We start from the raw sequence: 27,402 nt of genomic DNA, 5'->3' as shown, positions 1-27,402 counted from the left end.
TCTTCTCCTGCCCCCCTTAGCAATATATCACAGCTTCTATAGCCTACATACTGTAGGGGTATTTAAAATGAGAGTCATCATTGCGTCCTCTTTTTTGCTCTTCAGAATATGGCAACCCTACCTAAGAGTATCCATCTAGCTCTGAAGGAAGATGAACACAAGGACAGTCTAGGGAGTTTGGAGGTTCCTCTCTCTCTGCCCTTTCTCATGCAGATACACCAGCCCACAGTGCAAGCTGAGTTGCACCTCGACACTCCCAGCATATTCCATACCACTCTAAGCTACTCATCCAAGTGTGTTACTGTTCATGTTTAGCCTGGTAATGAAAGCTGAAAGTCCTTGGAAAGCCTTTTGCCAGTCTTCAAGAATTGCCTGAAGAGTGGTCTCAGTGCAGGGGACCTGAGATTCTGCATTCATCTTTGCATCACAGAAGGCACCCCAAGGCCAGGAGGGGCTCTGCAGCTCCCATTAATTTTCTACCCTTCAGGACAGCTTGCTTTACTGCTAGCAACTTGTGTTTCAGCTGGAGTTATCTCTTTCTGAGTGGGGCTGTTACAAGGGACTTGTTGGAGGGCTTGATCTGAGGGTTGCATTTCCTTTTACAGTACTTGTAATGTTTGGTCCATTGTGCAGGGCTGTTTAAATTAAGCATCCGCTCCTCTTTATTTCGAAAAAGGTCAACCCCACTGCAAATGCTGATGGTATAACAAAGGATTTCTCTAAGCTCTTGAAATAAGTATTTTCCCTAGAGGCAGAACCTTCACAAAAGCCTCTTCCCAACCCCTTATTTGCCAAGGCAATCCCACAACTGGGTTGAGAGGTGGGCTTGTAGTGGAGAAGGGAGGACGTTAGTGCTTAACCTGCCTTCCCTAACCTGGTGTCCTTCAGCCATTTTGGACTGCAACTCCCATTGATCCCCAGCCAGCACAGCTTCGGAGGCTGGGGCTGATGGGAGTTATAGTCCATGGCGAAGGCACCAGGCTGGGGAAGGCTGGGTTAATAATTTCCATGCTGACCGATTCTCCTCATAAATGCTATTCTCCATGCTGAGGGGAAAGGAGTAGAACCCCGGAATATGTTTTCAAGGGAGAGTTGGCAGCCATGAGTTGGGTTAAGCACCCCCTTCCACCTACCTGCCCCCTCCTGCAAATGTGCCTTCTAACGTTAGCATTTTGAGGCAGCCTCAAATGCAGCTTCAAGTGAAACTGCTTGTTCAAGCTGCCTACTTTTGTCTCCTCTCCCCCATTGGATAGGGTGCTGGGGTGAGTAGGGGAATGAAAATTCTCTTTGTCAACTTCCTTTCATTCAGGGGTCTCAGGATCCATGCCCATATATCTGTGATAGATTATATTATCATTAATAATGCATTGGCAATTGTTGATATAGGCTCCTTGCAAAAGATAAAACAGGTCCTTGAACCTCGCAAGCTTAAAATTCAAGGAACAGACAGTGCAAGAATTGTGGAAGAATTGTACTAGCCCTAGTCTTCTCGACTTGAGTTTGGTAAGAGACTCATTTGCAGTAACTATTAGGGGATTCACTGAAGGACAGTGCTTGCCAATTCAGCCGTGACTCATGCTTCATGGCAACCTAAGCCAGTTGGCATTATTGCAAGGTTCTCAGAATAGAAAGTGTTATCACTAGTGATCTACCAAAAAAAAGCAGTGTAGACCCTGGATTTTCATTTAGGCTAAATCCAGTTCTTATGGCTTGACAACATTATTTTATGTTCTGTTGATTCCAGCTGATAATGGTTAAGATCAGACAATTATAATGTGAGTCCAGTTAAGATAGCAAAACATACATGTAAATTCTAACCTACTGGTACCTGTATTGTATTTTGCCACAGCAATTGGGCTACCATAAGAAGAAAAATATTGTAAGTTGCTGTGTTTAAAGGTAAAGGGACCCCTGACCATTAGGTCCAGTTGTGACCGACTCTGGGGTTGCGGCGCTCATCTCACTTTATTGGCCGAGGGAGCCGGCGTACAGCTTTCGGGTCATGTGGCCAGCATGACTAAGCCGCTTCTGGCGAACCAGAGCAGTGCACGGAAACGCCGTTTACCTTCCCGCTGGAGCGGTACCTAGATCAATGCAAAAAGGCTTCTCCTGCCTCTCCTATTCCTAGTTGTCAGGCTGACTTCATTATAGGGTGGGGAGGGGGGGATCACCCCAGGCACTGCAGGCCATCCTCCTGTGGTTCCTCAAAGAGGCCCCATCTGGTTGCAGAGACCTCTTTCAGAGCTCTGAAAGAAGTGGTCTCCATCTTGATCTAGACAGGAAGTGACAAGACACTGTCAAGCATGATGCCCCATACCAATAATGTCCAATGTATTAAAAATCATAAGGAATTGAGGTGTGTACCTCAGTGTGCTTTGGACCTCAGGTCAGCGACCCACAGGGCAAGCATAGAATTGTATCCAGCCTGACAACTGGCTTGGGCACAACATACTGTAAAGCACACCTCATTTCCTAATTCATTTTTACCTATACAGTGGTACCTCGCAAGACGAATGCCTTGCAAGACGAAAAACTCGCAAGACGAAAGAGTTTTTGGTTTTTTGAGTTGCTTCGCAAGATGAATTTCCCTATGGGCTTGCTTCGCAAGACGAAAACGAAAACATTAATTGATTTTCAATGCATTCCTATGGGAAACTGTGCTTCGCAAGACGAAAAATTCGCAAGACGAAAAAACTCGCAGAACGAATTAATTTCGTCTTGCGAGGCACCACTGTATTGGCTGCTATTGGCCTGAGGCACCTTGCTTGAGCACAACTTGAACCCAAACAAAGTGCTGGGCTGGGTGTGACTATGTGATAGCAGGTTATGATAATGACTGTTAAACAACAACATACCGTACAGTCGTACCTTGGTTCTCAAACGCCTTGTGACTCAAATGTTTTGGCTCCCGAACGCCACAAACCCAGAAGTGAGTGTTCCGGTTTGCGAATGTTCTTTGGAACCCAAACATCTGATGCTGCTTCCGTGGCTTCCGATTGAATGCAGGAAGCTCCTGCAGCCAATCGAAAGCCACACCTTGGCTTTTGAACATTTTCAGAAGTCGAATGGACTTCCAGCACGGATTCTGTTCAAGAACCAAGGTACGACTGTATGTCGATGCTGGTATAGTGAAGGAAATTTACAATACGTATTTGGGTTAAAAGCATTAGAGAGGTTTCTCTTCATGAGTGCTGTACTAAAGGTACAAATGCTCCTGTTAAATATTTTAAAATCATTTCCTCCTTTAGGAAGAAGAGAAGATATATAATAAAAATAAATCAAATAAGGGGACCTATTTGACCTTAAGGAAACCTATTTGACCTTATAGAAATTGAGATACTGCAGCCTCAGTGCCTGTTAGTTTTCAACTGTTTCTATTTTCAGGCACTTCCAGTAGCAACTTGTGACGGAGAATAGCCTCATTTTGCATCAAACTGGACATTGCAGCTATTAGTATGTTGCTACTTGTGCTAGCTTAAATGTTATCGTAAAAATGATTTATTTTATCTCAGCCTTATTTTTACTAGACTATATTGGATGCTGTGTGTTGTGAAATGCCTCTGTAAAATTTGTGTTCCACTGATTCCTTTAACACTTTTATTGTGTGATGCTGCTTCCAGTACTTCCCAAAGGCATCACCTTTTATATTGGGTTTCTTTCCTGTACTGCTGCTGAGCTTGCATTCCGACTTGAGCAATCCAGCTATGGGGTTAGAGCTTTTCTAAACCTAAAATGCCAAAACACACAAGTTTACCGTAAGGTTTTGCTGTTCCTGCAGTTTCCAGGTGAATGGTGCAATTGTTTGATTTTTTCCAAAGAGCATACTTAGTTGTTCAAGCCCTGGCAGGTTGTGTCATCTTCTCTTACACAGCAGCCTAACAGGAAAGTGGCTATTTAGTCAGGCTGTGGGTTTTTCTGCATGTAATAGCTAAAATGCTAAGCAAATGGTTCATAGAGTCAAGAAACTGATGTGAAGAATATCATTTTTAAATCTTACATCCATGTTTTTAGAAAGATAATTATTGGGGTGGTATTAAACATACTCAAGGGTAATCCTCCCACTGGAAGCTTTCTAGCTAGAATACAACTGTGTATTAAAAGTAATTGTCATGGTGGAAATGAGTAAATGCAATGCTCCTCACAAAATGTCTGTTCCCTGTTCTTCTGTGTCCTACCCAGCTTGGACTGACTGCGATGCCTTAGCAAGTAAATTCCTGTTGGTATTGGCAGCATTTGCAGCAAATGTTATAATTTGAGCTTGTATAAATGCTTAATAACTTCTTCAAGTGGGAATATGCACTGTGCTTGACAAACCTGTTCTGAGAACAGGAATTAAATCTTCTTGCTAGGCAGAGATTTCAGCTTGAAGACAAAGAATTCTCTGGTAACGCTGTGCATGTGGAAGCTGGCGAAGAAGGATGGCTTACTAACATACTGTTTTGTGCCTCTTGTAAATATTTTCTCTTCATTATTTTCTTTTGCATTTACCGTGCCTCAGCAAAACGTTGAGTGTTTTAGAGCAGCCATTTCCCACAGTGCTGCTGGGTGCATCTGTGGACATAGAATTGTAGAGTTGGAAGGGACCCTGAGAATCATCTAGTGCAACCCCCTGCAATGCAGGAATACGCAGCTGTCCCATATGGGGATCGAACCTGCAACCTTGGCGTTATCAGCACCATGTGTATGGGGCTAGAAACATTTGGTTTGTTTTTATTTTAGGCAGCTTCTGGCAGCCTAAAAATGTGTGTGCGGTGGCATTAATCACACTTCTTTTCATGTTCCGCCTGGTTGTCTCAGTACTATTTATTTTAATCCCGGACATTTCTTGCCACATTTGCTATCACACATAACAAAGTTAAACACTGAAGCAATGAGTACAGCTGTTCACAAAAGGGCACACTTGCCTGCCACTTGAAACGATAACAGTGGGACACTTATTAGCAAGCACATTTGAGAGAGTGAGTGAGAGTGCACTGGCTTTCCAATTCAAAGTATAATCTTGCAATGGCAATAACGTTCCTTGTGAGCTCTGTCAAGACATTTCAGAAACGTTGCAGAACTCGTGCTATTTTAATGTAGTACGAAAGCTTAGAAGAAGAGCCTTCAGGTGACTACCGAGAAAGGTTTAGAGATACTGGATTTCTATTATAATGACAAAATAACATATGACCTACAAGCCTACCTGAGAGTTGCCACCCTTTCTATATGACAATTCAGAAAAATACAAATTACCCAAGGTGTGTAAGCTGCTGGGTCAAAGGAAAAACTCCTTTCAGAGCCTGACCTTGGAATTCTAAAATTCATAATAGCATGAATTCTTTTCAAACTGCATTCAAAACCAATTCCCACTAAGAAATCAAAGGTGATACCTTTTCCTGTTAAAATTATCTCTAATGAGCCCAGGGCTCAGGTTTGATGGTTAAATTTCACATATCTCCTACTGGGCAAGATACTTGCAGCATATCCTATCCTATACAATACATTAGAAATACAATTCTGTTGTGTTCAGTGGGCCTTTGGCTGGGATCTCATACACACTTCCCTGGGTGTAAGGCCCATTCAGCACAATGAGACTCACTTCTGAGTAGAAATAGGATTGCACTGTTACGCTGACAAGTCTCCCATTGACATTCACTCCCTTGGCAGCTGGCTCTTCAAGGGGGGAAACCAAAATATGGGCATCCTATCCCATTCTGCTGGTAGTGTAATTTTACAGTGTACAGTGGTACCTCGGGTTAAGAACTTAATTCGTTCCGGAGGTCCGTTCTTAACCTGAAACTGTTCTTAACCTGAGGTACCATGTTAGCTAATGGGGCCTCCCACTGCCACCGTGCAATTTCTGTTCTCATCCTGAAGCAAAGTTCTTAACCTGAGGTACTATTTCTGGGTTAGTGGAGTCTGTAACCTGAAGCTTCTGCAACCTGAAGCGTCTGTAACCCAAGGTACCACTGTAGTTGTAAAACCAGTGTGAGCCATCACAGCAATGTTCATTTTCTGTCATAGCACCGACCTCTTTTAATGTGCTGCAAGTTTGATTAGTTTCTCTCTGAAACGTAACAAAATATGGGCTGAATGGGGGCCTTGTGCTACCCTTCTTCTTACAGTGAGGTTGCTAAAACCTCTGTTGCCCATAAGAGCAATATTTTCGGTCAAAATTTCCACCTGCTGGAAAGCTGGGGCTCCCATGTACCAAAATTAACACAATTCCCTAGACATACTGAGTAAATGGGGTCATGTGAATCAATCCTGAGTAGCAAATGTTTTGTTTATTTTTCTGATGGCAGCTTGAGCTTCCTATTGTGATAAAACATATCATTCTTTTTCATTGTCTCTTTATTATGAGCACTGTCCTGCTTTATGGTATGGCAGTATAGAAATAGTTGTATAAATACAACTGAGGTGCAGTTCTGAGTACCAAATAATTTGAATGTAGGTAATCTTCTACACTGAAGTAACAGGTAGCTCCTTAAGGGGCCGGGAGAAGGTAAAAAGGGGAGGAATATGTATCACCTGTACTTTGACCCTTGTTCAGCCTCTCTGTGCTGTTTCAGGTGCTCTTGAACAATGGACACTGACTCTTCTTCTGGAGCTCATTTATCCTGGTGACTGTGGGACCATGTCTACTCTCCACTATCTATAGATGGACAAGAACCCTCGCAGCAGTTCATCCACTTTGTTGGTCTCCTTTGCACCCCAGGCACTGTGGTGTGTATTGTCAAGGTTGGTTTTTCATTCTCATACAGGATAAAAAAAGGTTACAGTGGTACCTTGGAAGTTGAATGGAATCTGTTCCGGAAGTCTGTTCAACTTCCAAAATGTTCGGAAACCAAGGTGTGGCTTCCAATTGGCTGAAGGAACGTCAGACGTTCAGGTTCCAAAGAACGTTCGCAAACCAGAACACTCACTTCTGGGTTTGTGGTGTTTGGGAGCCAAAACATTCAACTTGCAAGGCGTTCAGGATCCAAGGTACGACTGTATTTGGTGTTATGCTATAGAGATGGGATGGGGATGAGCTTTTTCACTGCTTGCTGGAGCTCTCAGTTCTAGGAACACGTATTCTTTTTGCTTGAATAATACTAGAGGCCTGCTGTGATCAGTGATTAGATTGAATATGCATGATAACATATGTGCCATTTTAGAAAGAGTGGCAACTACAGGCTGTTCCTTTCTTTTTTGCCCTCTGGGGCTGTGGTGATCAAAGAGTTAACTCTGACCCTCCCCTGTACTGGCCTGGCTATTGTGCATCCCTTGCACAAAAGCCTTTCAGCTGCAAATTCCATTCTTGACTGGATGCATCTGTTGGCCTCTGGGCTGCCTCTCTTGGGATGCAAGATGTAGAAGCCCTGGTCAAGCATGGGGACCTGCAAGGATCTGGTGCTTGTCCCTTTTAGGTGTGGAAAGTGTGTGATTTGTGCAGCTGTCTACTGCATGCAATGTGAATAATTCATTTCTCCTTCTCTTTGCTGTTGCCTGTTCTTCTTAGGTGCCTCCTTACCTCTCATTAGTGCAGGGCCTGGTATGTCAGCTGGAGGCAGGCTTGGTTTTTCCTGAGCCTTGATGGGATTTGTCAAGACCCTTTCCCTTTTCTTCCTGTTTATTGAACTTTGAAATAAAAGGGATGGCAAGAAGAAAGGAGCGTAAGAACTGGATTGACCCTGGGAGAGAGAGATGTTGAAGACATTCTGATCCCCCTATTATTCCACAAGAGCTGAAGTGGGGGAAGTGGTCAAAATTGGTGGCAAAACCCTTTCCTTTAAGAAGGCAAGGCCTCTGCTCTGGAACTGGGTGACATGGGTGGTTTTTTTTAAGGTTTCCGCCTGGATTTTCTGTAATGCTTGCGAAAACTGCTGAGTGATGCTCTGATTCTGACCTTGTGGACTCAAAGTTGTCTTGAGGCACAGACTACTGTAATTATTTCTGGCAAGAGCTAGAAATGTGGAGTACTAAGAGCAGTGTGTGTTTTTTTTACTGACAGGGGAAAGGGAACAAAGTGCGAAGCCCCTAATGGATTTTGAATTGCCACTATTTTCATTACTTCGTTTGAATGGGCGTTGGTGCCCTTTCTTGCCTGTAACATAAAAGCCCTCCTGTCCTTTTCAGCTAGGCGCAGAGTCCTTATGTCTGCCACTGAGGATTATTCTACACAGAACTCAGTAAGAGTTCTCTTCCCCTCACCAACAATTTGCCTTCTGTGCAGCACACCTTCACCTCAGGAACCTCACTTGGTTAGCACAGCAGTGCAGGTGAATTGTTATCACAGAAGGCAACTTGGCTTACACACAAAGCAGAGGCTGGGGGACTCTGCAGACCTCCCTCCAGTGCTGTCTGATCAGATCTTTCCCCCATTCTAATTCAGCCCCACCTTTCATTCCAAACATATTCTGCATGGGAAATGGGGGTCGAGGAAGGCAGTGTTAAAGGGGAGTTTTTAAATGGCAGTTGGTGAGCTTTTTATTTTTATTCTCTGCTAGGGAACATTAGGAAACCATAACAGCCTATTTAGAAGTAGGATGACCTGTCCAAAATCTTTTCAGCGCCTCCACTAAAATAATTGGCATTTTAAGTGTGTCACACTGTACTTTTTGTGTTTCCTAGTCATTTGATTCCACTGTCCACTGTATTTTTCTCTGCATGGGCTATCTGAGGATAACACTTCATGTGTTAGATAGACTTTACACCATGAAAGGTGTGTTTTTTTGGTGGGGGGGCGTCACGATGAATCTGCTAGTCTTTAAGGTGCCACAAGACTTTGTAATGGTTTAATTTACAGAGCTTTTAAAAGTGCTTAATGAGCATTTATGCTTTTAGTGCCCTATTTGGACCTCCATATTCTCCTATTCTTGGAGAGCAGACTACTCAAATGCAAAAAGAGTTTTAACTAGCCTTGAAAGATCCGTCTCCACTTAATCCTTTCCAAGCACCTAGTTCTCCAAATATTAGAAATCTAATGTCAACCATGCTATCAAAGGTTTTAATAGAGCTATTCAAAATGCACATTCCTGTTCTGCTGCTAAATGATTTTTTTGTGGAAGTATTAGGAACCTTCTGCTCTTATGGAAGTTAAGTATTTCCCAACAGGTAGAATGAAAAAATGGGACCATCTTGGATGAAAGAATAGTAAACGCTTTTTGCTTGTTAAACAGATGAGTCTAGTGTGTTATAATAGTGGTGTGTTGTATTACTAGTCCAGATCCTGCATGTCATAGTCCCAGTATTGAAGGCAAATATAAGCAAGCCCATTGTGGTGCTCATTTCCCAATTTTTTGTGCATTTGGTGTAGATAAAAAGCAAGAAGAATGCTGACCTCTCACTCTTCATAAGTGCGCGTTCTCCCTATCAAAAGAAACTGCTAGAAAGAATGCACACAGATTGGGGAAGTGTGTCTTAAATGAACCTGCAGAGGATGACTGTTTACTAAGCAATTTCTATATCACCCATCCCACACTCAGGGTATCTAACAGCAATGACAATAACAGAACGTTTATATGCAACAGAAACAAACTCTTACAAAATGCCATTTCACCTAGTAAAATGCAGCAAAGAATAAGAGCTTGCTGACAAAACAACAACCCAAGCTGTAATCTCATTTATTTGGACTTCTTTTTTTATGATTCATCCTTTAGAGCACAAGGGCAATTCACTTACCGTTCACAAGTCTCCATTTCAGTAAAGAATCTCTCTTCATGGAGAACCTTGCATTAGTTGACCACACAAAGGGACGTCCGTTTACTAGTTTGCAGTTCAGTCCTTTTATGCATTTAGAAGTGCTGTGTTCAATGGGACTCGTGCCTAGGAAACTCTGTGTGGGATTGCACCCTTGATCATGTGAGACCTATGCAGTTACAGGCCAGATAAGGCCCACGCAGACCTTGGGGCTATTGATCAGTATGAGGGGGCACTGGAGTGCTTTCCTTTTTATAGAGAGCTTTCCGTTTCAAATCTCATTGAAGGAAGAAGAGATTCTCTTCCTCACCATGGGTTTGTTTCCCCATTTGTTTCACAGCCTAACCTCTGGGCTTGACAGTCCAGTCCGGAATAAATCAGCTCAGCGGGTTGTAAAATGCATAGGCCAGTCAGTTGTGGTTTGTGATTCCATCAACACTTAATTTGGATTTATGATCATCTTTGCTTTCTGCTATTAATTCCCCACTCCTCCATTCTCTCTATTTCTTGTTCAGCAACATGCCCCTGTGGTTGTCTGTGAGGACTGTCCAGCGTCAGGGAATGAGCTCTTCGTGCTGCAAGCAGGGATAAATTGGAAGAGTTTCTTTCTGGCATACTAGCTCCCCCATGCGCAAAGACCTCCATCCCACCGTACTACAAAAGTTGCAATTCCACGCATGTGGATTATGGTATGTGTAACTGGGAGATACCGGAGAATCTTGTATTTTCCTCCCAGCTCTAATTGGGTTTGTGTAGATACAGGTAGAAATAGGAAGGAATAGAATGCAAAAGGATTGCAATGTAAAGCAACAGAGTCTGACTTTATACACACACCATACATTCAAAGCACATTTCCCTACCGCAAAGAATCCTGGGAACTGTAGCTTACTCCCTCACAGAGCTACAGTTCCCAGAATCCTTAAGCTACAGTTCCCAGGATTCTTTGGGGTAGAGTTTTTTACATGTGCCTTAAATTTATGGTGTTTGGGTTGCCTTTGGGTTGTTAAATTCCTCCTTTCCTTTGTGGATTGGGGTCATATTGCCCTAATCATATGCATCTGCTGCCCCCAGCTTGCACATACTACTCTAACACTGCCATTAAGCTTCTCCTTGCCAACAACCCCCTTGGGAAAAAACAACAACACCCCATCAACTTTTGCAGAAACTCTGAGAACAATGCAATAGAATGAGGAAGCCTGTGAAAAATTGTAACATTTTTATTATGAATATTATGAATATGGAGTGAGTCTTAGTCCTCTTGTGGACTACTTGTCACTGTGAGCTATTCTTATTATTCTTTTAAGTTCATATTCTGCTTTGACAAAAGTCCTCAAGGTGGCTTACAATTTGAAAATCTAATCAACCATCCATGGATGCATTCAAATGTAAGTAAGCAAACAATAAACAATGAAATTCATTAATGCAGTACTTTATTTTAAATACATTAAAATAAATATATATATTTTTAATCGGTCGATGTCATAACCTGTTATAATCTATTTGCTCTTCCTTTCTAACTAACCAGACACTGCAGAACTCAGTGGGTTCTTTTAAGAAAAGGTTGTAGATTCTCAGTTGCAATACTTGTCACTGTTTGTCCCGTGCACTAAGATAATTCTTCATCTGATACTTTGCTATATCTTGCTTCTAGCAGGAAATGTGATTATTCGTGGCTCTTTTGTCAGAGTTACAGATCTCTTTTGGATAGAGGTGCAATAGAAATACAACTCTGCTTCTCCAGACACATATTTAAAATATGATGTTGTATAACTTCGTCTCAGCTACTACTGTACTAAGCATTTTCATTGTGAATCTCTTTATCACTGATTCCAGGGATGTTTCTTATGGTAGGATTAACTTGTCTAATCCAGAGCTGGGGAGCCTTTTTCAGGCTGTGGGCTACCTGGGCAGCCTTCTGAAGGCGACCTGCCAATAGTGGGTGGGCCAGAGCAAAAGTGGGCAAAACAAATGTGCAGACGTTACCTTTGTGCAGTAGGCTAGTGTCTACATACACGCTCTGTCCTTCATCTAGGCAAATAAGAGGCATTAGCAGCGTTCAATGACAATTCTAGCCAGGCAGAAACACCCAATAACTTCATGAGGGCCAGGTGTAGCCTGATACGGAGTCCTGGGGGGCCACATTTGGTTCCTAGCCTGAGGTTTCCCATCCTGGCCTAATCCCCTCAAGCACAATTTATTTTTATTTATTTCATAAAAATTTTATACCAGTTGATTGGGGGCAGGGAGGAAAACCCCTGCGCCTCTTTCTCAATATACTGTTGAGAGAGTGGATCTCATGGTGCTACTATAAAGAGTGCATACCTCTGTTCAGGATCAAGAATTTTGAAGCTTAAAATTTTAAACCACACCTCCTGCAACCCAGTCTCTACCAAGCACTTCTGCTCTTTGTTCCAGTTTTCTGGCGTGGAAGCCACGCTTGGTCTAGCAGGACCCAGGTTTTGCATATCCTCTCCCCTGCTCACTTAGAGGCTTGCAGTGCCTACCCCTATATATAGTGTGCATATCTGTCACTGTCGGTGAAACAGCCAATGGTCTTGGCCAGCAAAGTACTGGAGAGCTATGCAGATAGCTTTAACCACCTTTCCTCATGCCCAATCATAGAGATTTCCCTATTTTTAGTGTGGTTGCTTCTCCTTAGGCAGACAGGAGACTTGTGTATTGCTACTGTTACTACAGTGCCAGAAATAACTCCGCCTAAAGAGGACACTGGGTGGGCAGCTGGCATTGTGTATTCATGCCAGTCCATTTGCAAATATGTGAACGCCAACTGTGGCTGTTATCCATCTTTTGTCTCACGTATCATGAATGTCAGTTATATTTTTTAACAATTTGGGATTCTGTGGGCAGGTTAAATTCCAAGGTGATTTCCAGTATTATATTTTCGGGAGCAGTCACCAGTTCTGGTTGTTACGAACCATCGTTTGTGCCCTTCAAACCACAGCACTAAATGTGTGCATAATTTCCACCTGGAGTGGCATTTTGGAATGTTGTTGGTGTGCTGCGTAATTGCAAGGCACAAAGTTAGCCTCTGCATAGTCTGAGCTATTTGAGGTCATGAGCATACATATTCTAGGTGCTCTCCCCCTGCCCCCCTCCCCGCCCAAATGCAGGAAGAATGATTATGGTGTGAGTAAGCACAGAAGCTGAATGTAGGAGGAGTCATTTATTGAGGAGGTCTACATGACCGAAAGCATTTTAGAGACAGGGGTGCAAGTTCCAAGTAGACTTGCAAAATCTCAGCACTGATTGTTCTTTTCATTCTCTAAGAGTACGGAAGTAGAAGGAACTGCCCTTGTGGAACGTATCCCATTACAGCACTGCAAATTAATGGGAGGAACTGCAATCCTCTCCAGGCAGCACAAGGTAAAATGGCATGGGAACCCAGCCAGCCATGATGTCCCAAGATGAATGTGGGAAGGGAAATGATAGACCTTCAAGCAGAGTTGGGGGCAAGCCTAGGTATAGAAAAATGGGAGCATCCTGTTGAAAAGCTAAAGTCTACATCTCCTTTCCTTAGACAACTTTTCTTTAGACCCAGTGTGGTTCACATGTGATTATTTAAAATAAGTGGTTTCTAGATGTCATGACTGTAGTCTAAGCGTTCCATGTGCCCTGCAAATATGTCTAAGAAGCTAAGGTTGCTTGGTGCTCAAAGCAGAAATTATGCCTGTCTCTTTAAGGGAGGCTCTAAAAGAGAAAGCAGCTGCTGTGCCTCCCTCCCCCTGTTTTTTCCACTAGTTACTCACTTGGCCAACCTTCTTCCCTTGCCTTGGAGGGATGAAGGTGAAGGGAACTGGTAGGCTGCCTGCGTCCACCTACTGCTTCTAGTTGAGAAGCTGGCACCTGTAGATGTCAGTAGCAATCGTCCTGCTATTTTAAGCTTACAAAAAATACAGGAGTCAAAATTAGTCAAAATGTGTTGCTTTTAACTACTCTGCTGTTTATGGAGAATAAGGCTATCAATAGTTACCAGGCATAATGACTATATATCAGCTCCAATGTCAGAGGCAGTATGTCTCTGATTACCAGTTCTTGGGGAACATGAGTGGGAGAGGAGTATTACTCTCATGTCCTGCTTGCAAGCGTTAAAAAGGTAAAGGGACCCCTGACCATTAGGTCCAGTCGCGGACGACTCTGGGGTTACGTCGCTCATCTTGCTTTATTGGCCGAGGGAGCCGGCGTACAGCTTCTGGGTCATGTGGCCAGCATGACTAAGCCACTTCTGGCAAACCAGAGCAGCGCATGGAAACACCGTTTACCTTCCCGCCGGAGCAGTCCCACAGGCATTGGTTGACCACTATGACAACAGAATGCTGGACCAGATAGGCCTTTGCTCTGCTCCTGCAGGGCTCATCTTGTATTCTTAGCTTTAGCGCAATAGACTTGAACTGTAAAAGCAAATTCTGGCCCTCCCCCAATTGATGGAATACTTCAATTTTTGGTACTTGCAGTGGTGTGAATTTAGGCATGAGATATGTGCCCTGATCCTGTTAGTTTATAGGGAAGGTTTTCTGGATGGTGTTGTGCTGCTGCATGATTTCAATGCCTCAGTTTTCCAATAAGCGTTCACTTTGTATAGTATTGAACAGGGAAGAGCAAAAGGCAGCCTCCCAAGACATGTCTGGCTCTGTAATTTGGTGTGGATGAACAAAACACTTTCAGAATATGGGAAAAAAATGCTCCAAAACTGATCTGTGGGGTGTGTGTTTCTGTGTGTACACACGCACACATGCACCCCCCCCCACCTAAGTAGCATAATATCAATAACAAATAGAGATTTGAGGTGTTTTTTTTAAGGCTACCTGCCTTTTGTGGCTGCATGCTATAAAGAGCCCATGAAGTGAAGTGAGGGGCTGTTGGCTGTAGGGCAGCAAAAACAGTCACATGCTGTGAACAGTTTCATCTACATCCTTCTAATAGTAAGTTGGTAACAAAGAATGCCATTATTGGGAAGCTCCTCATCCTGTTGCTGCCAATGTTTGCCCAGTGCAAGCAAGAAGCTGCTGAGGAAGGATAGATTCCAGCCAGGAATAACAAAAGGAGCCAATTAATATGGTGAGGTTTGAGAAGGATTTTCTCTTGGGACAAAAGGATTCCTTAGAACTGAAGGTGCAGGAGTTGGGAGACCTCTGGTCCCTTGATTTCCCTCTTCCTTGTGTGATTTATGCCAGCCTACTATTTTGTCTGGCACAAGAGAGGATCATAGGGGAAGTAAAAAATCTAACCCGTCACAGAAAGGTCTTGTCTTACGTTTCCTAAGGGTTGTTTCTGCCTTTGAGTTAACTTAGCACAGGCCCTGACATAGACAGCAACATTCCAAAACGTGGTGGTAATGGATAGGAGCAAAAGTACTTGTTAATGTGCAAAAGCTCTGTGTGCGCGTGCATATGTGGTGCTTTGCTTCACTTTGCAAGTATACATGGGAGAGCACATTTCTGTGACCTAAAAAAGTTGGCCAAGGGGTTTTCGTCTGTCAGTCATATTCATGATTCTGCAACTACTGCACTAAATTATGTGCCTATGGATGCATGTGTAAACCATCATATTACTATCCGTGTGTGTGTGTGCGCGCACACGCTTACGGGTGTCTTCGGATCTCTAATGTGTGGCTCCAGCAGAGCTGCACGTTTAATGACCTTTCCCTAAAAGCATTCTTCACCCTCTCCTCTTGCTGCATTTCTTGGAGAGGGGAAACTCAGAAATGGCCTGTACTGTAGAAGTCATGCATTCCACAAAAGAAACTTTGTCCATCTTCTCCCCCCTCTACCCACAACATACAAAAACTGTTTGACTAGAAGATACATTTTACCGCTTGTAATATCTTCCCTCTGATTGTTCACACCCTCGGCTAGGGCCAGACATGTACCCTTCTATGCATGTTGGTTGGGAATGTGACAACTGGAAAGGAGTTATTAGTTTCTTTGTACAGTGAACACCCCACCTCCCTTTAGAGCCGTAAAAGGTGGGTCTGCAAACTAGCTGGAAAAACTCCCCGAGAGCTTCGTTGTCCTTGCAGTTTTGTAATGGAAATAAATGGTAGCCTGGGGGCAGACATCTCTGCGTCTCGCTGGTACGAAGGCCCAGACGGCCCGCGAGTGCAGGCGGGTCTGCACTTGCTTGTACCGGGGCGTGAAGGGAGGCGGTGAAGCTGGTTTCCCTCTCCGCCCCAGGTATGGTTTTTCTCGGGCGCTGTTCCTTTCTTCGCGGATGCTGGAGGAGAAGCTCTCTCTCTCTCTCTTCCTCCCCGTGCGGGCCTGGGGGCCACCAGCAAGGGAGCAGCTGCAGGTACAGGCAGCCTCCGCATAGTTGGCATTCCTGCAGGCTCGTCGCCCGGGCTCCTTCCAGGTCCTCGGCACCGCGCGCGTTGCCTCCGAGTCTCCCGGCCGGAGGCTCCTAGATAAGAAGAACGCGCTTCCTTCTTTAGCCGCTCCTGTTTCTTCGAGACCTTTTCGGGTGGATGGGGCTTTGATGAATCCCCCGGGCGCTTTTATTTTCAAGCAGGACAGAAAAAAGGTGACCGGAGCTGATTATTTTTGGAGAAGCCTCTCCAACCTCGCCTGCGAGCAAACAGGCACACTCGATGCATCTCTCTCTTTGCACGGCCATAGATCTTGGTGTATCGTAAGAACAGAAGAGCCCGGTGGCCCAGCTTAGTCCAGCATCTGGTTCTCATAGTGGCTAACTAGATGCTTGTGAGAAACCGCGATTCAAGAGTTCCGTCTTTCTTTATTAAAAAAGATAAAGCTCACTCCAAGCTATCTTTCCTCAAAAGTTGCCTGGCGTGCTCTGGTCCATGGGGTCACGAAGAGTAGGACACGACAAAACAAGGGTCTGGGTTACAAAACAACAATAAAGGCTTGATCCCAGTGAGATTTTTTCCTAGTAAATACAGGGAAGTAAGCCCCATTGAATGCAGCGGGACTTATCTCTGTGTAAACATGCACGAGTGCGTGTTATAAAAACAGTAAGAGGAAACTAGATGGGCATGAGCAGGTGCCATTCAAGCAGTGCAGCGAGCATGTCATTCTAGGGCAGGGACCCGCCGTGTTAATTCTTTATAGGACGAACTAACCCGAGAGTTGGGTTTTCAGGTCAGGCTCGGCTGACTGTCGGATTCAGGTCCCGGGGGCTTCCCACCCCTCCCCCCGCAAGCAGCAGGATTCCCACATCCGGGTTCGACCCTGCTGCTGCTGCTGCTGCCCGGCGTCCTGAGTTGGGGTCAGCCCCGGCGCCTGCGGAGTTAATTGCCGCCACTTTCGCTCGCCTCCTCCTCCTCCTCCTCCTCCCAGCCGAGGCTCTTTTCTCGGAGCTCCCGGGACGCCGCGCCGCTTCTCACGTGGGCAGCGGTGACCCTCTGTGTTTACTTTATTTTTGGCACTTCTAGCAGTGGCGGCGCTTTTCTCGAGCCCTCCGGTGGCGATGCGAGTTTTTTCTTGCCTCAACTTACCGGAGGGGAGGAAGGGGCAGCTCGGCTGAGTCAAGGTAGGGGGGGGCGAGGGGAGGCGGAGCAGGCGGCTTCCCCTTTGCCCTGGGCGACTTTGCGATGGCTGAGCAGAAAGTTAATGTAACCTTTTTTCTTTTTCTTTTGTGGGCTTTCCTTTTGTTCTTCGCCTTCCGGGGCGGGGAGGGGAGGCCCCGGCTCCGGGAATTAACAAAAGAGGGGAGAGGAAAGTGACTGATCCCAAAGGGAGGCGTGTGCAAGCAAGGAAAAGAGGGCAGAGGAAGCGTAGAAAAGGGCGCTGCTGTCTGTGGGCTGCGCGTAAAGCTCAGGGCCGGGGGGAGGCGGCGGACGGAGGACAAGAGCCAGGTAAGGACACCTGGGCTTGCTGGGAGCGCCTGCAGCAGGTGGGAAGGAATGTGGAGGAGGGGAGAGGACCGTCGGGGCAGATGCAGAGACTCGGAGGTCCCTGTGAAGCAACACCGGTGGCGCCTCCCACCAGCTTCCCCGTCGGCGAGAGATCGCGCTGCGTCCTTGCTTGTTATCTCGCGCGTAATCAGGGTTGCGGAAGGCATTGCCCCGGGGCGCATCCCAGCATCCAGTGAAAGTGCGCTCTTTATTGAGCTGGTTTCCAGGACCCTTGAAACTCCCTTAATCTCTCTAGCATGAAGCCGCCCCAGCAGCGGCATTCGTTCCCCCGATAGCTCACTTGTTCCTCTTTCCCAGCAGCTCAGTTTACTGGCCCGTGAAGGGCACGTCGCGCCCGCGCGGTTCTGGCGACCCGCTCACTCACAAGCCGCGGCGGAAGGTGGGCGGCGCAGGTTAGGTCTTCGCTCTTTTCCTAAACCCCTTTTGTGAATGAGTGCGTGTGCGTGTGTGGCGGGTTTCGAACAGGACTGAACAAAAAAGGGACCCACCAGCAGGGCTGTACACCTCCTGGGAACCTCTTAATGTTTGGTTACCTCAAAGAGACCAGCTGTCTGGCGCCTCCTTTCCCTCCCTTTCTTATTCAAGCTGATCGGAAGAACTTTGTAACTTCGCTGCTGCCAGACGTTGCTTGCCTCTTCCCAACCTCAACCCCCCCCCCATTGTGTCACATCTTTTAGATTAGAACGGGCAGGGGTTGCCTTGTTATTGGTAACATCTAAGGCGCTGTTTCCACTCAATAGCTAGGTAACGGTGCTTTTAATAAATAAAACTTGATATTGGGACGTGTGTGCATAACAGCGAAGGGTGGTTCATGGAAGACTGGCCATTGGTGCCTCTGTTCAGGGGTGCCCATATTAATCGGCGCTGCCTCTGCGCTGTATCAACCTGAGCTGGTGGTTCAAATGATTGAATGGACAGGGAAGGGGTTACATACAAAGTGTGTGATCTGCTACTGATCTACTATAGCCTTTCCTAAGAATTAGGAATATCCTCCAGTCGTCTTCATAATTAGCCAGTTTTGTATGATCCTGTAGCCGTTTGGTGTAAGGCAGCGTCTCCTAGAACAGAGGTCAGTCCTCAAACTTTCCAACTCTAAAGCCCACTTGAGACGGCTGAAAATTACTGAGGCCCACCTGCTACAAAATGGTGGTGCAGGGAGGGTGGGCAGAACCAGTCATGGTGCCAGGTGGAGGCAGAGTTTGGCTTAATCCGCTGGCAATTACTGGCATATTTTTCTACTGAGATCTAAGCCATATTTGGAAGTTCTTTGCTTGAGCTTTTACCTTGTGGCAGAGGTGTCCCATCACTTCACTTTTCTCAAGCTAAGTACAAACATTGGTTCTGGAAGTATTGTAATGTCCTCCCCATTTGCTGATGAAAGCTTTTACTTTTGTTTTCCTTTCCTCTACATGCCTCTCCAGTGAATATATATATTACCTATCTTCTGTAATTTCTTCTCTTATTTTCCTTGTACCTTATATCCTTCCCCCAAACTATCGCTTTCTTTCATCCCCCTTCCTCTAGGCCGAGATCTGCATAGACATGGTGAAGGGTGCACAACCCGTGAGTCTTCTCCTGACACAGATATTTCTATTGCATCTAGCTGGCACAGTGGTTTTATTGGAAAGATCAAGAAAGCAGGGTTTCAGCAGTTGGTGTGCCCTCCAGCAATGATGATGTCATTAGGAGAAGGGATTATGAAACTGGGTGTCATGCTGGCACTTGCTGCTTTCTAGAGCTTCTACCCCAGCTCAGTGCACCTGACCTATATCCAGGCAGCCTCACTTAAAAGGCTCCTCAAAGTTGCTTGTCTTGTTTCTAGAATGTGTGAGGATTTGGGGCCTCTGCATCTGGGCACTGCAGGGGTCCACCATAGGAAGGGGTTGCAGTTGTGTCACAGTGAATCAATCCCCTGCTGTGTGATGGGCTTCATTATTTGTTTGAACAGCACTGCTGCATGTCCCTTTCATTGAGCAATCCTTACAAAGGGTATGGAGAGCAGTTCCTTTGCCTACAGACCTTACACACCTTCTCTTCCCTCCTCCAACTCTAAAGACTCATCAGAAGTTCTGTGCATCAATAGGCACAAGGGCTCTGAATGGATGACTGGCTAGTAATCCAGGCCTTTTTTTTTTAGTCCTATGACTAAAGAAAGGTTCCTGCACAACCTCCAGCTGTTGTTAATGCAAATCTCAGGCATGCCCAGGAGCCATATGAATAATTAATATTAGCACACAAGTGGCTTTATGGCCTTTTTGCAACTCCTTTTCCTAAATGTTTACGTGACCGTTTGCCTTCCTTTTGTGGACATGTGTTATAAATAAAAAGAACATGAATCTGCACTGTGTTCAGCAAAGTGAGTGGATGCATGCACCAGTAATGTTCATCTGATGTGCACACTAATAGGCTTCTTGAGCAAGGCAGCCCTTTTGCAAGAGATGGGGGTGGAAAGGCAATATGTGAATGCTTTTCGCTGTTCTTATCTAGGATGTTAGGTTGTGGGGCAATGATCAAGCTATGGGGCATTGCCTTTCTCTTGGAACAAAGTTACGGGATTAGAACCTGACAGAGGGGCCTCGCCAACATGTCCATACACATCCTGGGAATCTGGCATTTTGGATACCTAAACACTAACAATATGCTTCTCTCGGCAGTGAGAGATTAAGCTTTGTAGCGTGAAGTAGAGATGTGGGAAGCTCTTCTCATTTGCCTTGGAATCCACAGCTTACTGGGCAAACTAATGAGGCTGCAAAAGTTCAACCTGATCCCTTGGAGTTTGCAGCCTGAAAAAAATTGGGAGTTATTCACACACGTTGCATTCCTTTAGCTTGTAGCATAACTCCCCTTGCTTTAGCATAGTTATCGCTGATAGTATGTGGATGTGTTTACACAGTCAAATACCACTGGAAAGCTCACTTGCAGGCAGAATCTCAACTGTTATTTTATAAAAGGCAAAACCCTTTTTTCCAAGAGAGACACCCTTCCCCACCAAGAGTCACCCGCTTTATAATTAACTGCTCTTTTATTTTTCTAAAAACCTCTTTTAGAACTTTGGAACTGAAGTCAGCCCCGTCCCAAGAGTTGGGGACAGGTAACAGTCTTGTACAATAAAGCTTAGGAGCTGGGTTCCTGTCTCCAAAGTCCTTGCCATGGAAGTCACATAGTCCCCAGGATATGGCCCCAAGGCACCGTATGAGACCACCACTTGGCTGAAGCTAAAGAGGTCTGGCTCTGGGCAGTGCCTGGACGGAAGAAAGGTGGGATATAAACGTAATAAAATTAAAAAGAGCAACAAAACAGGGAGAATGCAGGGCAAGATGGGAGTGACTGGGTTTTAAACTTAACCTTAGAATGGTGGTTTGTAAGCTTCCTATATTCAGGGCTTTCACATCACTACAGATGTACGTTACAGCACAAGATTGTCTGTGATGGGAAATCCTGTCTTTCTTTCCTGATCTTTTTGCCGAGGAGCCCTTTTCAAGGAAGCACAGGCTTTTCCAGATCACAGTATGAATGCGGCTGCCTTTGATATGGCCACCTTGTTCCTAGAGGCTGCTGCTAATGAGGGCTATGCGGCTTGGGTGGTGTGGCTTATAACTCTACCCTGGGGGGAGGGGGACTGAAGTGCTAGGAAATCATAACCTGGTCCACAAACCCAGTTGCACATCTTGTATAATAGGAAATAAACCCTACAGTTCTGTTCAAATAGGGGCCCTCAAAGAATATGCACCACAACAGCATGTTAGGCTGTGGGAATCGTTGTTTGTGAATATGGTAGACTCCACCCACGCACACTCTCTTCTTCTCTCCACATATCACCCCAAGGCTTATGTTCTTTACAACAAAATCTGGGCTCCCCCACCCACCCTTTGAAACAATGCTGGGTAACAGATCTGTGGTGCTTGGAGTTGGTTCTGTAAAAGTTTTAAGGAGGCAAACACACAGCAATGTCTTCTCCTCCCCTTAATGCACTGATTATAGCAGTTGCTTTCCCTGTTCCTTTGCAAAATAAATGAATAAATAACTAGTTTGTGCCTTCTTGCCTGTGTTGTCTCACTCTCTTCCATAACAGGCAAATGGCAAAGGCTGTCTGGTCTTCTTGCATTTTACATATATGCAAGTAAGACATGGAACCCATGAGAGACTGTCTGGGCTAGGGTTTTTTGTTTGTTTGTTTTAGACGCACGGTGTTAATGGGAAGGTACAGATGTTGATCCCTTTGCACTCCGGTGAGCAGGGAAATGAGGAAGATCAGGGAACAGTCATGAATGCGTTTTCCACTTGGTTTACCCAGTGACCCTTCAACCTAAATGGAGCCTCTGTCTGGTTGGTAATTGCCTCATGGGTCTCTGAGGAATGCAGCAGGCGCATTGGAGACTGGAGGGCTTAAGGATTAGCTTTGTGAACAGCAGGATGCTAAGCTGGAAAAAAATCACACGAGAAACTCTTGCTTCCCTTTAATGCTTGCCAGTCACTGGAGAAAGAGACTGGATTCAGCCACTTATGGGCATGGGGAAAGATGCCTCCAAGTCTAGATAATGGAATTTCTATGTTACCGTTCTTTTTGGAGATTTCTGACAGCTCTGTACATGTACCCATTTTCTGATGACTGGAAACTACTAATTCCACAGCATTTCCCCATTTAAATCCAGGGGCTTTCCTCACGGTTGGGTTGTTCACCAAATTAAAAGAATTATTAGTTGATTGATCAGCTGTCAGTTGACCCAAGGTATGGTCTGAAGGCATATGAGCCCACAACCTTGCTGAAGCTAAACAAGCCTGATTCTGCTCAGTGCCTGGATGGGTCCCTCCTGCCAGACTGCATGTATGCTGCCTTGGGTTCCATAATAGAAGAAGAGTGAGGTATAAATGTAAGAAATTAAATATAAATTAAATAAATAGGTGTATTACCCAAAGCCAAATCTAGGTTTATTAATGAGATAGTGAAGTGTAAGGTGTGTGTGTGGGTGTGTGTGTGTGTGTGTGTGTGTGTGTATAAAGCTAGTTACACATTAGCCAAATGAATGGCACACCAACATTGCCCCAAAGTGCTATTCCATTAACTCACAGTCCCACTTGGTTTAAAATGTTCATAGATTTAAAATTGGTCTCCGTTGGCCAGCTAAATTTTTCCGATGCTCTGTCAATTAAAAGGTGCAGCCCAAGTCTGCAGCATCTGTTCATCGTCTGATGGTTTTTACTGATGGGCCCACTTAATGTGAGATCTGCAAGACAGCTTTGCTAGGGACTATATCAGATCAGGACTTCCCTAAGACATGTTGGTGCCTGGGGGCCAAAGGCCCAAATTCCATGGGTAAAGATGGGGAACCAGCAGCCAGGATGTTTTCTTTCACGCTCTCCATTGATATGGTGCTCATTTCAGTGAGGCTTATGCAGGAGAGAATTAATTGTGCCTCTTGGGTTTAAATTGTCTGTCTCCCATTCCTTAATGCAAGGGTAGCTAACCCTGTTCCTTCAGTTGTTGCTGGACTATAGCTCCCCATCATCTCTTACTAGTGGCCATTCGAGCTGGGACTAATGGGAATTGAACATCATCTGGAGGGCCACAGGTTACCTGTTTTTCCTCTTCCATTAAAATATTATTTATTTAGATATTTACATCCTGCTGCTTTTCAGTATGGCTTACATGGTCAAGGAATTTAAAAAACCCCCAGCTAAAATTCATAAAATAACAGCATATACATATTAGCAACAAAAATAAGCGAAGTCAGTATAAAATCACATGGCAGAGATGAAACTTAGCTTTGAAGCTAAAAGGCCCTGCTTGCTTTGTGTGTCCCCCCTCCTTCAATCATTTCCTCTTGCCTTTCCCCATCTTGTCTGACATTCCCTTTATTCTGTTGGATTTTAATACCTGTTGTGTTTGTTTTAGAAAACTTGAATGTGGTAGTTATTGGAAATAAGCTTAAATGTGGCTTCCATATAGCTGACTCTGCAGACTGCCAAATAGAACAGCCGAGGTATACACACAGCTTGCCTCACATCACTGAAGGGAGCTGCTGATTCTGGAACATTTGCAATTGCATTGCCAGCATCAAAGGCTCTGTGTGTGTGTGCGCGCGCGCACGCGCATTGTCTGAAGCACCAAGGTGGCAGGAAGTGGCAGGAGCGCTCTCAAACTGGGAACAGCACAGTGCACTCTGACTCAACACTGATATCACTCCTGCCGCCAGAACACCAAGTTCTGTGTCAGCCGTGAGGTTCAGATGTCAGCAGCTCAGTTATGCATCAGCACCCATTTGAAGTACAACCAACCTGGGGCACAGTGAAGACTGCAGGACTGCACACTAGGGCGCACCTGAAGCATAAGCAACCTGGAGATTTTGCTTGTTGGTTTGTGGTGGTCCAGCCATTTATGCACTGCCACTGTTGCCTTTCTCTCTGCTACTAATTCAGGCAGAAAGGCACAGAGTAGCTTCTTTGCACTCTTGATTTTGAGTTCCTTTCTCTTGGTTTGCATCACAGTTCCGATAGCATCTCCACATTGCCATTCTTCTGTGCTCTCATTTTGATGCTGCAGAGTAAAACTTTGGGACCATGGAAGGTATCCAGGGGAAAGAGAAGTGCCTATTCTCTGGTACACTGTTAAGCTCATTGTTCAGAGTCACCCATGTAGGTTGCACAGCTTTGTGCCTGCCCAGTCAGTCCTGTTGCCAAGCAAATGACCACCACAAGCTGGAGTGTCTATCTTGCCTGTTTTGTACTGCAGAGAGCTTGTGAATGGAAAATATGCATCTGACCCCTGACCCCCAGGAGGTGCCCAAAGTCTGATGACATGAGAGAAGCCCGTTGCACAGAATCATAGGATTGTAGAGTTGGAAGCGACCCTGAGGATCAGATAGCTATCTGACCTCTGCATAGATACCTCAGAGGAAGGAGAGTCTACCACCTTCTGAGGAAGTCCGTTCCATTGTCGAACAGCTCTTCCCATCAGAAAGTTCTTCCTTATGTTTAGTCGGAATCTCCTTTCTTGCATAAGAGTAGTCATTTCTCAGTTTTCTGTCTTTGCTTTGAACATCAATTTATATCTTCTTATCTGGAAAGTCCCAGCTCCTAATCTTCCTGCCCTGCTCTCTGTTTGTAACTCTGAGGAAATTGTTCTATGCGTTTTTGCAGAAATTTTATTTTATTTTAATTCACTGCAGAGCCGGGCCCTAACTTTGAAAACAGGGTTTGAGCCATGCACACACTGACAAATCTGTCTTTCATCAGACCAGGGTTTAGTAGCGCAAGAGTGCTCTGGTCAAGCTGTTAAACAGAAATGTAGGTATTAATTTTATCGCTTCTGTAGCCCTTTTCAGCATAATAAAGTGCTTTGGAATTCTTGTCCCCAGAAAAATTCCGTGAATTGAGGTAGTTTGAGAGATAATGTTTTACGAGAGGCCACTCAGTGAGCTTCATGGCTGAGCAAGGACATCTACCTTATCTCCAAACCAAACACTGTTTCCAATGACCTGTACTGGCTGCTGTTCATACTCTGGGCTGCAAGTTTCTCTTGGGAAGAAAGTACAGTGGTACCTCGGGTTAAGTACTTAATTCGTTCCGGAGGTCTGTTCTTAACCTGAAACTGTTCTTAACCTGAAGCACCACTTTAGCTAATGGGGCCTCCTGCTGCCGCCGCGCCGCTGGAGCATGATTTCTTAACCTGAAGCACCATTTCTCAGTTAGCGGAGTGTGTAACCTCAAGCATATGTAACCCGAGGTACCACTGTATTAATGAATTGCCTCTGCTGAATAAAGGAGTGCTGGGTTAAGTGGCAAGGGCTGTGAGTCTGGAGAACCTCTTGATATCAGGGGCTTTTCTTGAAGATGTGCATGGCACATCTCCTCTATGGGGGTTAAGTCTTCTCTGTGTGCATCATTTTCAGCAATATATGTTAAAACAAGGGACCTTCATGTTACCCTTTGCCGTGCATCTCTAGAACTGGGTTCAGCTTGGATGACTCAGGTGCTGATTAGGGTGAAAGAAGCACACAGCTGAGAGTTCAAGGAGTTTTGTTTGGCAAGTTTCTACTGGGAAATTATCTACTGCTAAGCCAAGGGAGTTGAAAGAGTAGGATCCTTTTTGCTTTTCCAAATCCTGGCTGGTGGGACTCGGAGAGGACTCCCTGGCTTCCTCAGATGTGATCGTCAGCTTGCTGTCAGTGCCCACGAATGCTATTAGAAGTCCTGGTGACACCTTTTGCAGTTCCAGCATGTTTCAAGACACCCTTGGCCATTTTGGAGAATGAATGAGGCCCCCACTACTGGGGAGGCTTCATGGGAGAGGAGGATGTGGCTGTTGACCTCAAATCAGGAGACTTTGCTGGTGCAAAATGCATAGGCTGTGGACTCACATCAGAACAAAGCCCATTTTACCCAAAGTTGGGGGCAAATGTTTCAGCTGCTTGCTGCTGCTGTTGCTGGTTCTGGAAAGCCAAGTCTAGCAAAGTCCTCCGTTTCCATTTTGAGGATCAATTCCGCCGGTTAACATTTTTGGTTCACTCTTTTGTTCTTCTCTTGCAGGGTGTAGGATGCTGGCTCCGGTGCGGCTAGGCCTGCCCACATGACCTTTGCCACCATCATGCTGTGCCCCTGGCGTGGGAAGCTGAAGCTGCTGCTTGCCACAGTGACCCTGGTCTTCCTGATCTCATGGCTCTACCTCTTTATGGGTAATCTGGAGTGTGAGTGAGGGCAAGGATGGCCCATGGACAACGGAAGGGTAGTGGTGTGATGAAAGCATGTGCCACAGATTTGCCCTGTGGCAGCTGTACACGTGGGTGGGAGCTGGGACTCCAGAGTGGAATTGCAACTATACTGCCAACTCACTTTGAGACCTTTGGGCAGAGGGTGACCTCTGTTTCCTCCTGCGTAACAGGACTAGGAAAGCTTTCCTAGAATTGTAGAGTTGGAAGGAACCCCAAGGGTCATGTAGTCCAACTCCCTGCAATGCAGGAATTACAGCTAAAGAATCCCCGACAGATGGCCATCCAACCTCTGTTTAAAAGCCTTCCATGAAAGAGAGTCCACCACCGTCAGACATTAAGGTGACAGAAGGATGGTTCCACTGCCTTGCTTGGATGTATGTGATTTTCTCATAGCCCAAACACATAGGAACTGATCCCTCTCATATATGATGAAGAATGGGCCAGATTTCCAATTTGGGAAATTTAAAAACAATCACCAAATAGCATATTTAGTTCCCAGCTTCTCAGCATTCAAGGCAGCTTGTAAACCTTTGGATCTTCTACACTAGAACTTACAAACAGACCCTTTTCCCTTGCACTTGGTGGCCCCTCTCCGCAGAGGGCCAGTATTCTGAGCAAGCCCTCCTTGGATCAATCCAGGCTTGGAGCTGGTAATAATGTTCACCTTGGGAGTGCTGGGGCTCCATCCGTTGTGTGGTTCTTCTCCCTGGCAGTTGCCTTTATGGCCGTTAGAGAGTCTTCGCTGGAGAGGGCTTGAGGGTGTTGCCTCCTTCCCCCTCCCTTGCTGATGTCAGTGGCAGATCTCTCCAGAAAATACATTACAGAGAGAATGAGCGCTGGGTTTTCAGAATATTGTTTTCTTAGGTTGCATTGATACAGTACTACTCTCTGGCCACAAAGTTATGAATGGAGAAGCTAGAGGCAGAGCTATGCCCCTTCCTGTTATGCCACTCTCTTCTTTCTTGCCCATCTCATTCATGGTGTGGGGTGATACTGTACATTAACTCTTGAGTGTTCAGATTCACATTCACCCACTTGAGGAGCAGCATTCAGCTTCATATTGAATTGTCTTAAATTAATATTAAGTCCATTTGACTGCAGAGAAAGATAGCCGGTGGAATTAATATAATTGAATCTAAAAAA

General features: G+C 45.3%; 1 protein-coding gene across 9 annotated transcripts in view; it reads left to right on the top strand.

Moving 5' to 3' along the window:
• Positions 1–27,402, top strand: part of LARGE2 (LARGE xylosyl- and glucuronyltransferase 2) — a 46,507-nt gene that overhangs the window by 6,482 nt on the left and 12,623 nt on the right. Inside the window, exons 2-4 of one of the 9 annotated variants that reach the window (XM_081001620.1) lie at positions 6,552–6,720; positions 10,179–10,352; positions 26,078–26,235. In XM_081001620.1, the coding sequence (XP_080857746.1) occupies positions 26,118–26,235 (118 nt within the window). In that variant the 5' untranslated portion in view covers positions 6,552–6,720; positions 10,179–10,352; positions 26,078–26,117. Of the gene's footprint in view, positions 1–6,551; positions 6,721–10,178; positions 10,353–16,993; positions 17,167–17,186; positions 17,249–17,331; positions 17,492–17,921; positions 17,944–26,077; positions 26,236–27,402 lie in introns of those variants that run through there. The other 8 variants (XM_081001623.1, XM_081001619.1, XM_081001627.1 and 5 more) reach the window with 8 other exon arrangements.

Source organism: Podarcis pityusensis (genome assembly GCF_964106645.2).
Source record: "Podarcis pityusensis genome assembly, chromosome: 1".
NCBI classification, from domain to species: Eukaryota; Metazoa; Chordata; class Lepidosauria; order Squamata; family Lacertidae; genus Podarcis; species Podarcis pityusensis.
The sequence above is the reverse complement of the archived record's forward strand: the minus strand, read 5'-3'. Positions and strand labels throughout refer to the sequence as shown.